Source organism: Amborella trichopoda, chromosome 1 (genome assembly GCF_054954075.1).
Source record: "Amborella trichopoda isolate Santa Cruz 75 chromosome 1, AtrichopodaSantaCruz75HAP2 v2.0, whole genome shotgun sequence".
Classification (NCBI taxonomy): Eukaryota; Viridiplantae; Streptophyta; class Magnoliopsida; order Amborellales; family Amborellaceae; genus Amborella; species Amborella trichopoda.
In genome coordinates, this window is record NC_142336.1 from 48,535,823 (window position 1) to 48,548,967 (window position 13,145).

Here is a 13,145-nt window from a genome sequence, read left to right on the forward strand (position 1 = left end):
CTTGAGGCGCACACAAGCGCCCTTTGATTGTTCAATTGAACCTAGTCTCACCAAATGGCTAAATAATAAATTTGCTTCTTATTTTTATTTCATTTAAAACTATATTTATTTGAAATTTGAGAAGTAAAATTTACTTTTATATGATGCACTAAATAAAAATATTTTAAATAGAAACTTTAGTCAAACACCCATAAATATTTTTAGGGTATTGTGGATTATTTTTTGTTCAAAATACTATTTTACTATTTTTATTTGGTATGTTATATAAAAATGAATATAAAGCCTAAATTTTAGATAAATTACTCGTATAGTTTTTATAAAAACTAAATTTACTTTTTGACTATTAGATGTGGCCTAATTCAATTCAAACCGATGGAAGGATGCCCGTCAATCCGCATGATGTAGACACAAGACTTTCCACTTTTTTTTTTTTTTTGCTTATTCACATTTATCACATGCTAATTTTGCATGTAATTTTATGTTTTATCTCCATATATATAACTTGTGGAAAGTATATAAAAAAGAACATTTATTTTCGTTACAAGAAAATCACAATTACTCTTTTTTATCATATTTCATATGTGAAAAGTATATAAAAAGAACATTTACTTTCTGTACAAAGAAGTCACAATTACTCATTCTCTATCATATTTCAAATTGGGCAATAGTAAGAATATCATTAACTAGCCCCAAAGTGAGTAAAAAAAAAAAAAAAAACTCTCAAACTTAGTAACACCAAAACCGATCTAATTTAACATCCAACCGCTGGGAGTAGAGAGTAATTGTGTGACATCTTCCGGACTTTCCCATCCAAGGAAGTCTTCTAATGCATTACCGGGCATCAGATGACCATGGAAAATGTGATTAAAACATTGGAGCTCAAAAATGCTACAAATTAATCTTCCCTTCCACACCAACTCTTGACCATCAATTTCATGAAAAACCAGATCTAGTGCCAGGGTTTTAAGAACTCCAAAAAGTAATATATTTTCTTATTTTCTTGAAATTATTCACAGGATGAATAATGGTCACTGTATCGACTCGCTTCAGAAATACTGAAGGAAAATTGTTTCATACGGGCTGGACTGTGTTTCTACAATATACAGTCCAGCGGTATAAAACATTGCAAATAGGTGGTCCATCTAAAAACAAGTAACTAATGGTCCAAATGTTTTCTTAATAAAATTATTCTTTCTAATTTTCAATCTTTTATTTATTTTTCATATTCTTGATCTTCATGTTAAAGATTATATGTTCCCTAAAAATTAGGATAAATTATATTTAAAAAATATTTTTATTGCCAACCCCACATTTCTACAATATGCGGGCTGGCTGCATAGAAACCGGGTGCAATACCGACTGGATGCAAACATTATACAGTCCAGCTTCACTCGTTGTTCATAGACCTGGAAATAGTCCTTGCTCTTAAGCCCACATCCTCAAAGAGTAATACAGCTGAATTAATAATATTTGCAGGGCCTCTATGGATACTCTGGGGCTTATGGAGAGTTCGCAAACCTATAAAAACAAGGGGGAAGAACAAGAAGCAAGCACAAGGGTGCCCTATTTAAAAAGAAACCTCAGGTGATCTGTCGAAAACTAATGATAAAGCAAACAGAATAAGAATCACAAACTAAGGGAATATCAGCTGTTTTCTAAGCTGCCTTTGGCTTCATTAAATTTATGGCCAAGCCAAACCATATATCACTTATGTTTGTGACATGTACACTCAAACCTGAGGTCCGGCTGCCACCACTGTTGTATCCCATGGGCCGACTTGAAATCCTTGGAATGGTCCAAATTAACAGTCAGATTCGCACTAGGGACCAAATGTGATGGCTTAGATTCTCTCCCAAACGCACCCGACACAAGATCCCCAATCGAATTCTGTGTTGCTAGCCTCTCTATCTTTGAGGCCCCAATCTCCTCCATTTTTCTTCGGTGCTCAAAATAACCAATGTAAGCTGAGCATATAGGGTCGTTAGGGTTAACAAATAAGTTGGGGAACCACTTTTCAAGGGCTAGAAATGCATGCTTAGCCCCACCAGATTTCTTCTTCAGAACAACAGCTAGCCCAGCTGTAACAAAGCTGCTCGCTATCATGAGCCCCTCTCTAACCCTCCTATTTTTTATCCTATCAATGGGGATTGAGGAAAATGGTGGATTGAATAAATAAGTCTCGAGGAACAAACCGGATTCAACCATGGTTCTCCCCACAAGCATGGCCAGTGCAGAACCAAGAGAGTGACCAGCAAGCCAAAGGCTCTGATCATGGCACACCAAGGATCGAACGACTTGGATCGAATGTTCAAATCGAGATGTACGGTGAAGTTCATTTTTTAAGATCTCAAGGTTGAGTTTGAAGTCACGCTGGAAAGATTCACCTTGAGGTATTGTTCCACGAAAGGCTACGACGATGTTTGGAGCATTATTCTCTTTGTATTTTCTAACATAAATGGCACCAAAGATTGAGGAATCGGCATCATCTATTAGGAAACGGAGGAGATCGAAGCCAAGGGAGGTCCACCATTGGGGAGCAAGGGCTTCGTGGCCTGATCGATTTTGCTGGCGGTCTCTTTGAAGAATGTATACACCTTTGACTAGGCTAGCAGCGACAGATCGACGGTGGTCAGGGTTGCTCCTGAATAGATATTGCATGTTTACAAATAAACTTGATTGCTTTTCACGCCTACTCAACAAATATGTGTTCTGAACTGGGCATAAGAAGGGTACTTTACAAGCACACAGATTCTAAACTTGCAAAAGTGGGGCAATCATGGCCTTAAATAGAAACAAGCAAGAGAGAAGGCACATATATTTCAAAATAAAATAAATAAATTACAACAGACATTGACAGTTTAAGAAAACATAGCCAAACAATGTGCGATATTTGAAAACAACTGCCGAACACACATATATTTCAAAATGAAATAAATAAATTACAACAGGCATTGACGGTTTAAGAAAACATAGCCAAACAATGTGCAATATTTGAAAACAACTGCCGAACATACGATATAATGGTTATCATAATTGCACGACTCTCAATCCATAAATGGTTCTTAAAACCTTGATTTGTACAGATGATCCCCAGCATATCTTTAAGTAGCCCAACTCACTCACATTTAAATCTTTAAAGTTCATTTTCCCTTGGAATCTGGATTAAGGAACCCAATCAAAGGAAGATTAGTAATTTTGTGGTTGCATGAATACTTGCAGGGAACCAACTCTCAAATAGAGTCTCAATTTTGGGTTCAGTCTCTGGGCTCGGAGGTCAAGGAGCAACATGCACTTTGGTCTTTGGTTTGGTTCCACTTTAGTCAAATAAAACAGAGAAAGGGCCCCAATAGGAAATCATTCAAAGGAGGTCACTAGATTCGCCCACCAAAATTTATAACGGCATTAGAAGGGCATTTAAATGCACGTATTGTTGAAAGTGTTAGCAACTGTTTTCTAATATCATGTAACCAGATAAAAAACCTCAAAAGTTTTAACATATTTTATTCAGTGTCAGTATTTTCTTCTAATATCTGAATTCAGTCAGCATTTTCTTCTAATATATTGTAAACCAGATGAAAAAAGAGTAAAAAGAAGCACTGATAACAGGAAATACAGAATGGTAATAAGACGAGCCCCTGACCAGTCAATGTATGCTGTCAGATGTTTAGGTCCACATAGGCCAAACTGCTCCTGCTCACTGGCCATTACAACTCTGCAATGCATAACATTTGAAGATAAAACTGAAAAAATAAGCCATCTATATTAAGGAAAAAGTTTATATAAGGATGCAACCTTATAATGTAGAACTACATGGATGCACCTCAAAAATCCATCGCAAAAGGTAGTTTTAATGTTGAAAAACCCTTTGATTGATCATCTCGACATCGAGATGTATGACCATGAAAAATAAAAAGATTTGAAGTCTCAGAAATAATGCATTTTACAACATATTATCTACACCGTCCACTTTCAAGATTTTCATATGTTTATAGATCTACTTGATTTTAACCATTTTTTAAATTTAAAATTTTATAATTAGATAAAAAAATAGATTTTGAGATAATCCTAAGAACATTTTACATCAAAATTATATACCATGATAAAATTAGAAGGTGCACCTTACCTCTACAGCTACGGATGCATCCGTATACAACTGCACCCCTATATTAATACACAGACTCCATACATCAATTAAAAATGCCCAGATTATTTTCTTTCTTGTTTGGTTTTTTGGGAGAATTTCCCAACTATCAAGATAGCTATGATAGGAACAAATTCTAAATGCGGTCACAAGAAGCAAGTGTAGCCATGTTTTAAATGATGTGCAACTTTCTGGTAGCCATATAAAAAGCAGTGTTGTGACCATTTCCACTTTGATTTCCATCGTTTCCACTAAAAACCCAAGGAAGAAGAAATGATACAATTATGTGTACATGTCCACTTTAACAGGTACAGCCACAAGGGCCCCTAGCACCACTCTATGATATGAAGGAGTCTGTTAGTCAAATGAATTGCTTTAGGTTTCCCTAAAGAGCAGTTTTTCCTAGCGTTTATTAAAAATAAAAGAAAGCAAACCCACCAACCACAGCGTCCTAGATGACAACTCTGTATCTCAGGCAAGACTCCCTTTGGGATTCATTCAAACTCCTACAGATGTTGGACACAGAAATACAATTAGTATTATTTCAGTGGTTAACTCGAGTACAAAACATGTGACAATAATCAAACCAAAGTGGCCTCACTCATACACATTAAGGGAAATCAGAATGATGACTTCATCAACCAAACTAATCTGAAGACTCCTTTTATCTCATATCACTCGCCATGATGCATATCTCCAATAACAAAACCACAAAGATAGAAACTTGATAAATATATAGCAATCTTTTATATGGGTCACTTATAGAAAACCAGGGGAGCCTAAATAGTGGTCATTTCGAGAAAATCATAGACGATTGACATAAGCATGATATTCAATTAAAATGTCGGTCTCCAACTCCACGTTACCATAACTAGAGGATGAATACAAGAGGGTAAGATACCCAAACATTTCTCCCTAAGAGATACTGCCTAAGAACTATGACATGGAAGCCCTCAGACTGTCTGACACAGGCAAGAAACAGGCAACCAGCCACGGTCATAGCAGTTGATTTGATACAAAATGGGGAGATATGCAAATGTGGGAAATAAACTTGATTTTCAGAAGTTGATAGAGGATTTCAGAGATATAGTGGTCCATTACACACAAAAGTGCTTGCTTATATATATTCAAGAAAATGCAAGGATGCCAAGTCACTTCAGCAGTTCTTCAGCTATCCTACTAGAGTACCACTAACTCTAATGTTTACCTCAATGATTAAATGGAGAGTTTATGAGAGAGAGAATTGGAAAGGCATATGAACGAGGAGGGTACGGGCTCTAGGAAGAGCTGTTCAGGTGGAGGGTGACACAAAGTGACATCTAGGATTCCATTCTCATCAGGTCTCAAGTTAATTAAATAAAAACAAAAAGAAAAGAAAAAAGAATGTGCCATTTGAGAAGTCAAACCTGGGGTATCAAATCTCAGAAGGATAGGAGCCAACAACTAGTACTACTAAGTTTAGCTCTTGTGAACTGCCAGTAGAAGGATGGCAAGAGTACAATATGGGAAGTTCAGTAATAATTCCAGCTCAATAAATTGTAAGAGAAGAACACCTTTCAGATGCCTATACAAACTAATCGGTGATTAAATGAACTGGTGAGTACCTGAATATTCCATGAACCAATACCACAATAAAAGCATGACGTAATCAATGAGATCAAGAACTAGATAAAAAGTTAAAAAGAAAAAAGGGACAAATACCAATAAACAGAAGTTCCCTGCTATGAAGGAAACATGTTATGCTTGAAATCTCCATTGATCAGGTTTATAACAAGCAACGTTGCTACCCAAACATAAAAGAAAAAAAGGGAAAAATGGCTTAGAGGATCTGAAACAGTTTTTCCTTCAAAAAATACACCCAGAGTATACAAGAACGGTAAAAAAATACTTAAAAAACATAAAAAGGAAAGTTGGCTTGTAAAAACTAAAACATAAAATTACAATCTGTAAATAAAAATTAAAAGACCTCGATACATATATGACATTGAAATTTCATAACCCTTAAAGATCGCTTATACATTACTCTAAAAGATCCCCACAAAAATATAATAAATAAAAAAATAAAGTTTAAAATATCATATATTAAACAACTAATCTACAATGATTACATATTAAAAAAGAATAAGAAAAACTAATCCGCAAATGGTTTACAACTCTGAATGACTCCGATGCTTTGATAAGGAAACTGCCAGTGCAAGATCGTAAAAGCGCATATTGCCAACATTTAAAATTTAATTTCAAGACCAACACAAAAAACTACAATTAAGGCTCTCAAAAATGCTTAAATAACAAAGCCCCAGATGAACACGAACATGCATAAACCCTCAGAACATTTTTAATTAAGAAACTCCACTCCTTATAGCCATAAAAATTTTCATAAATCGCAATCTCCACTCAGAATATTACGGATTAACCATTGCGAAATGTTAAATCAAGTAAAATACGTCTGTGGAAATTTTGGAACTCACAGAATTCACATAAAAAATCAAAACAGGATCATGAAGTACAGGCAATTAGAAAACTAACTAAAAACATACAATAAATACTAATAATGTTACTTCTTCACACACTGAGCATTACCACACTAGACACCCAGAACCAGAACAGCCCTTGCAAAAGATTCAAGCATATTCATAGAGGGACAAATATGAACCAAAGTAAGTGTTTTTATATATCATTTCATTCTCCCCCAAATAAAGTTTGCTTCAAGATTAATTTAAAAGGGAATCGAACACCAACCTTAAAAAACCGTAAATAAATTAACAATGAAGAGTCCAAAAAGGGAAGAAAATTCATCGACGGAGAAGACCACCACAAAAGTCAAGTAAACGCTTTTTCCGATATTAAAGTAACAGATTATTTCCGATATTAAACTAAACCGACGGTCTCGATGGGACTTGATAACAATTAAAAGAGCAGATCCGACGCTAATTATACTAAACTTCCCAGAAAAAAAAAAGTGAATATTTTTTGGTAGTTCAGGGTTAGGAATAGATCAACGTCCAAGTCCATTCTCCATTTAGTTATTAATATAATCATTTTTTAATTTCCTTAATAGAAAATAATCCATTCCAAAATTTTCCATTTGCAATCAGGTGCCCAAGCAAATGCCAAAATACCCAGTCGAAACTTTGTTGGGTACCCAGTCTTTCGCATCTGAAAATTTGGAAATAGAAGCTTTGTTGGGTTGAAAAAAAGCCCATGAAAATAGTTTCTCTTCACTAATTAATAAATATTTTTCCTTTGGATCATTAGAAATCAATTAAATATCCAGTCGCTTTAACGAAGTCAATGACGTTTCACAGGAACCAACATGATCCATCACAAATCCGAACCGTCCATTGCCACATTTCAAATATATGGTTCGTTGCAGTGATACAAGAGCGTAAATCCTCCATAAAAGGAGTTTTTCTTCAGAGATTTCTCTCCAAGAAAGTATTCTTAGATTTAGCATTGTAGAAGAAGAATGTGAAGTAACTGTGAAAATTCAGATATTTGATACTCCACAATCAGAAGGATAACTAACTGCTCGTGATCTGATCAGAAAATTTGCAGAGGAAGTAAGGTGGAGGAAGGCCGAATAAACCCTACTCCCGCGCATACACAAACCGAGAGCCCAGTAAAATGGGCTCCGATAAATAAATTAGTGGGCCATTTGTGGGGTATTTATGGGTCTTCATGGGATTTCAAAAATTAGAAAATTGTTTACTAATCATGGCGCCACAGATGAAAGAATACTATGATTAAACCGTTCCATGAAATCATCGCATTTCTATAAGCCAAAGTTAAGGGGTGCGGAAGAAAGGGTAAAATTGAAAACGTTAAAAATCACTCAAGGGGTATTATTTTTTTAAAATTTTATTATATTCTCTTATTTTTAAAGAATAAAAGTTCAAAATTTTAAGTAATTTGAATTTATATAAAAAAAATAAAAATTTAAGTACGAAATGGCAATGTGACAATTAAATTGGGCCTGATGTGACAATTAAATTGGGCCTGATTTCATGGGTTGACAGGATTCATATATATATATATATATATATATATATATATATATATATATATGTAAAAGAAATGACCTTGTTGAGACCCTCCCACACTCATGTGTCTAGAAAAACAAGTTTCACATCCATGTGATAACTTTTTTAGATATTTGTGCCAAATTTAATGATGATCATTTGGGTCTTACACACATGGATATGGGAGGGTCTTGTAAGATCATTACTATATATATATATATATATATATATATATATATATATATATATATATATATATATATATATATATATATATATGAAAGTGATGAAATCGGTCCAAATTGAATCTAGGCCAATCTGACAATCACAACCTCATTTCGTAATTCTTCTCCATAAAATCGGTGCATCATATCTTCAACATGCGGATCACCAGCAACACAATCTCATAGATCCTCTTTTCAACTTCATTAGAAGTCTCATAAGACTCATCAGTATATAAATAGTATGTGTATATGATTCTTAAAAATAAAAGAAATTATCTCTAATATACCTTAATTTTAAGAAAATAGCAAAAAAAAAAAAACCCAAACTTCTCAAGACGTTGCCTACGCCATTTTTCCCAATTTTTGCCATTTTAGAAATGAAAATACCATTTACGGTAGTCTTTCTACCGCAATGCATTGCGACCATTACAATATTTAAAATACCATTGTAAATATAAATAGAATTACGGTACTTCCAGTACTGTAATAACATAAACATCTATTACGGTACTTTAATTACAGTAATAACATAGATTATTACAGTAATTAACATATTGTAATACTTTAAAGTAGTATTACGGTAATTTAAGTACAGTAATATTGCCCAACTCAACTTTACTCTTTCGAGCCTTCTATTTATTTACTTTTTCGACAAAAATCCATGCTAGCTGTAATTTTTTAAATCTCAAATTTTTAGGATATAATCTCTACCTAATTTTTATATGGTTCTTAAAATTTTTAGAACGAAAACATGCTTAAATAGGTGTTTTTGAGCGAGGGAGTAGATTCACATCATGCTCCCATGGGAATATATATTTTTTGAAAATTGTAGCCTTACTATTAACTTTGGTTTGAAGTGTTTAAAATATTACTGGTATTATTGTAAAAGCTTTAAAACCAAAGCTTTACCGTGATACTTTAAAAGCTTCAAACCAATGCTAATATTAAGGTTACCCTTTTCAAAAAATATATGTTCCCATTGGAGCACGATGTGAATCGACTCCCTCGCTCAAAAACACATATTTAAGAGTGTTTTCATTATAAAATTTTAAGACCCATATAAAAATTCAGAGATTATATCTTAAAAGTTTGAGATTTGAAAAATTACTGATAGTGTAGATTTTTGTCGAGTGAGTAAATAAAAAGTAGGCTCAAGAGAGTAAAAAATCTTTCATGTTGAGTTGGGCAATATTACGGTACTTAAATTACTATAATACTACTTTAAAGTATTACGGTATTTTAATGACCGTAATACTCTATGTTATTAAGGTACGGTAATTAAAGTCCCGTAATATATGTTTATGTTATTACAGTTGGAAGTACTGTAATCCTATCTCTATTTACAACATTATTTTAATTACCGTAACGGTCGCAATGCATTACATGTTTCTGTTATTATGGTACTGGAAGTATTGTGATTCTATCTCTATTTACAATGGTATTTTAATTACCGTAATGGTCACAATGCATTATGATAGAAAGGCATACTATAAAAAGTATTTTGGTACAGAAAATGCCGAAAATTGGGAAAAAGATTGTGGGCTACGTTTTGAAAAGTTGGGATTTTTTTACGATTTTTTAAAAATTAAAATATATTAACGATAATTTTCCTAAAAAGAAAGGGTTTTCTCCGACTGAAAGGGTGGGATCCAAATGACCAAAACCCATGCTCATCTATCAGACAAAAACACGCTTCAAACTCCTTAGAAATCTTCACGCTCACCTATCAAATAGTTTTTTCAAACGAAAAACAGGCTTCGAACTCAAATTCTTAAGAACACTTCGAGAGCTTACAAAAAGAATGAATCACTCAGAAACCAAATCCTTTTCTTGGAGAGAGTGAAATGTAATCCTAACATAATTGTAGAAGGATAAGCCTGCTTGCGTGCTTCGTTTGACCAATAACATTAAGCTTCGTTTGACCAATAACATTAAGCCTACCATAAAATCAAACCACTCGAGAAATTAACGCGATATATAAATTCATGTACCCTTGTTTATAAGATCAATTTGGTGCGAGCAGGACTAATGCCTCTATTAATTTATCAAAAATTTAGATTTTTCTCATCTAATACTATATCTAATTTGATATGAATGTTTTATAATTACTTCTACCAATTTATCAAACATTTAGATTTTTCTCATCTAATTTGATATGAATCATTTATAATAAAAAAATTGGACAGTACTAGATGAATGCTAGCAAATTGTTGAGATTTCGGGTACCCTACCTACCATGAATGATAAGAATAAGAATCCCAGAAAAACGGACCACATCATAATCATTCAATGCGATTTTACGAGTCCAACATGCATTTTGTTGTCCTTCCAACCTATGTTTGGACATACCCATCAGATACTAACATGCTCCTGCCACAAAAATGGAAACATAAAATTATAACCATGTAGAATCAGTTTTAATCGAGTGAGCACTAATTTTTTGAAAGTGTTGAATTGGTAGTTTGCGTGATATTTTTCAATGTGTTGCTTTCTTATGAAATTAACTGAGATTTTGTATCCAAAGGGGCTTTTAAATGCATAAAAAAAAAAAAATAGTAAGCAAACCAAGGTCCTGCAATCTGCAATTGGATATTGGATGTCTAGTTCTTTTAATAAATACAGTAGTGAATGACCTCGCTAATTTCAAGATCAAGATCTTTATGGAAAAAGAAAAAAGAATATATGAAATCTATATCATGGTTGATCTCAAGTAAACATCCCTTTGGCCAACAGAAAAAGTTAAAAAAAAGTATTACGTCTGCCATTTGATGACACCCCATGATATGTTATCATTTGAAGAACCATTTCTACTCCATTCAATCAATAATTCTCTACCTGGTAGTCTTCATTATGTCATCTCCCAACATGGTATAATGCACAGTGAATACCACTCTAGTATTCCAGGCTTTTGCTTCTTGGCACCATTCGGGTGTAGCTAACAAGTTAAATTACTGAGATGAGTTATCTTTACAAAGCCTTGGGGTTAATTAAGAATACACTGGAATTTAAGTAGATTTTTCTACAAATTCGGTTTCTGTAGCACTAGGAGTGGAGCGTGGCTCTCTTTGCAGCTTTGAGTAAAATTCAAAGCACGGGACAAGTAGAGAAGAGTAAGAGGCAGAATATTTTGGAAAGCAATGAGTAGAATAGTAGGTCCAAGTTTGCGAATCAGGTACAACGAGGAAGTGGAGAGAGGAAGCAAAGAGTAGAATACAATAGAGACAAAATAAAGCAGAATAATATAGCGGTGGAAGGGGGGTCGATAGTCAATTGAAGGAAAGGGCGCAATACATAATAATGCAAGCGCGCCTAATGATCCTCCTGGTGTACCCAGTACACTTCATTGATCATAAGAATGTTCTAAGGTCCTAGTTTATAAAATAATCTAGTAAATGGTTCCAAAATATAGCTCTCTGGCTCCCTTTTCATGTTCCCTTTTCATTGGTCTCCAGTGGCAATAGACTTTTCATGTTCCCTTTTCATTGGTCTCCAGTGGCCATTGACTAGCTTCCTGGCTCCATCCTTCAATGGTTCATGGTTGTCATGAATGCGAGGTTTCAAAAAACGCTAAGCGGCTTGCCAGGCATATAGTCATTTTAGTTAATCCGTAATCCATTGATTCATTGGATCGGGTGCCAGTGGACGGGGCCCTTGTCTTTGATTCATCCATTATCATTGAGAAAAAACCAGTTAGTCATCAAGCCACTAACAGAGGCAAAGAATGGAACCCTCTGATTGCATAGCAATCAATAGCGAAGGCCGAGGTATAGATAGCAGCTGTTACACCCGTAGATCTGGCCGTAGCAAAGGAGGCATTTAGCCGGCGTAATGGCCTTCCATCACCTGACTGAGTTACAAATCCATTTCTATAAACCTGTCCGGTCAAATGTGAACCAAATGTCTTATCTCATACAGGCAACGGACGCAATACATAATAATGCAAGCGCGCCTAATGATCCTCCTGGTGTGCCTAGTACACTTCAATGGTCATAAGAATGTTCTAAGTTATTAATTTATAAAATAATCTAGTAAATGGTTCCAAAATATAGCTTTCTGGCTCCCTTTTCCTGTCCCCTTTTTATTGGTCTCCAGTGGCAATAGACTAGCTTCCTGGCTCCATCCAGTGGCAATAGACTGGCTTCCTGGCTCCATCCTTCAACTGTTCATGGTTGTCATGAATACAAGGTTTCAAAAACACTCTAGGCGGCTTGCCTGCCACCTAGTGCCCAAGGCCTAGGCAGGTGCTCAGAACCTTGGGTGTCCGTAGTTTTAAAAAAACGAGAAATACCTTACGTTCCTGAGCCCTCGCCTAACCCGCCTGGGCGCCCGCCCAGGTACATTCGCCCTGTGCGCCCGCCTACGTACATTCGCCCTGTGTACATATAAAAGAAGTTAAAATTGTGTTGAGTGACCATATAATTTCCATAATGCAGAGTTGGATTTACATGAAGTGCTTCAAACAATCTCATTGAGCCAATCATAGAATCACATTAGGATGAACGCTACAGGTTTCAACTAACCCATAGGTGTTGGAATGGATGCAAAATAATTATCATGATCAGACATTGAACTAGAGGCCACACTTCACATAACATGTCTATTAACCCCTTTAACCCACTGTTGTGGCAAAACCATTGGGGAGTTTTTCAATAACTTCCTATGCAATTTATTTGCTTCATTCTTCTAAGGTTCTTCCAAAAACATGGATAATGGCATTATACCAAAATAGGTGGAGTCGAGCTATCCATGATTTTTTGGATT

The 13,145-nt window shown here is 34.8% G+C and overlaps 1 protein-coding gene across 10 annotated transcripts; it reads right to left on the reverse strand.

The window, feature by feature from the left end:
- Positions 1–1,403: 1,403 nt before the first annotated feature.
- On the reverse strand, positions 1,404–7,696 carry LOC18442370 (GDSL esterase/lipase At4g10955). Of its 10 annotated transcripts, none has more exons than XM_088869815.1 (4): positions 7,619–7,642; positions 4,580–4,647; positions 3,641–3,712; positions 1,404–2,641 (listed from the first exon to the last, which is right to left on the reverse strand). In XM_088869815.1, the coding sequence occupies exons 3-4, from the start codon at positions 3,703–3,705 to the stop codon at positions 1,705–1,707; spliced, it is 1,002 nt and encodes a 333-aa protein (XP_088725941.1). In that variant the 5' UTR covers positions 3,706–3,712; positions 4,580–4,647; positions 7,619–7,642; the 3' UTR covers positions 1,404–1,704. The 10 variants fall into 10 exon arrangements, with proteins under 10 accessions (XP_088725941.1, XP_011626312.1, XP_088725957.1 ...); XM_011628010.3 differs by lacking the exon at positions 7,619–7,642 and adding an exon at positions 6,881–7,146; XM_088869831.1 differs by lacking the exon at positions 7,619–7,642 and adding an exon at positions 6,881–7,145 and having other exon boundaries at positions 4,584–4,647.
- Positions 7,697–13,145: the final 5,449 nt, after the last annotated feature.

Bases quoted from the DNA above. Each gene is read 5' to 3' on its own strand.
- LOC18442370 (XM_088869835.1), bottom strand. From the start codon at position 3,705: ATGGCCAGTGAGCAGGAGCAGTTTGGCCTATGTGGACCTAAACATCTG. The intron at 2,642-3,640 runs GTCAGGGGCTCG...ATATCTATTCAG, and splicing joins CTGACAGCATACATTGACTG to GAGCAACCCTGACCACCGTC.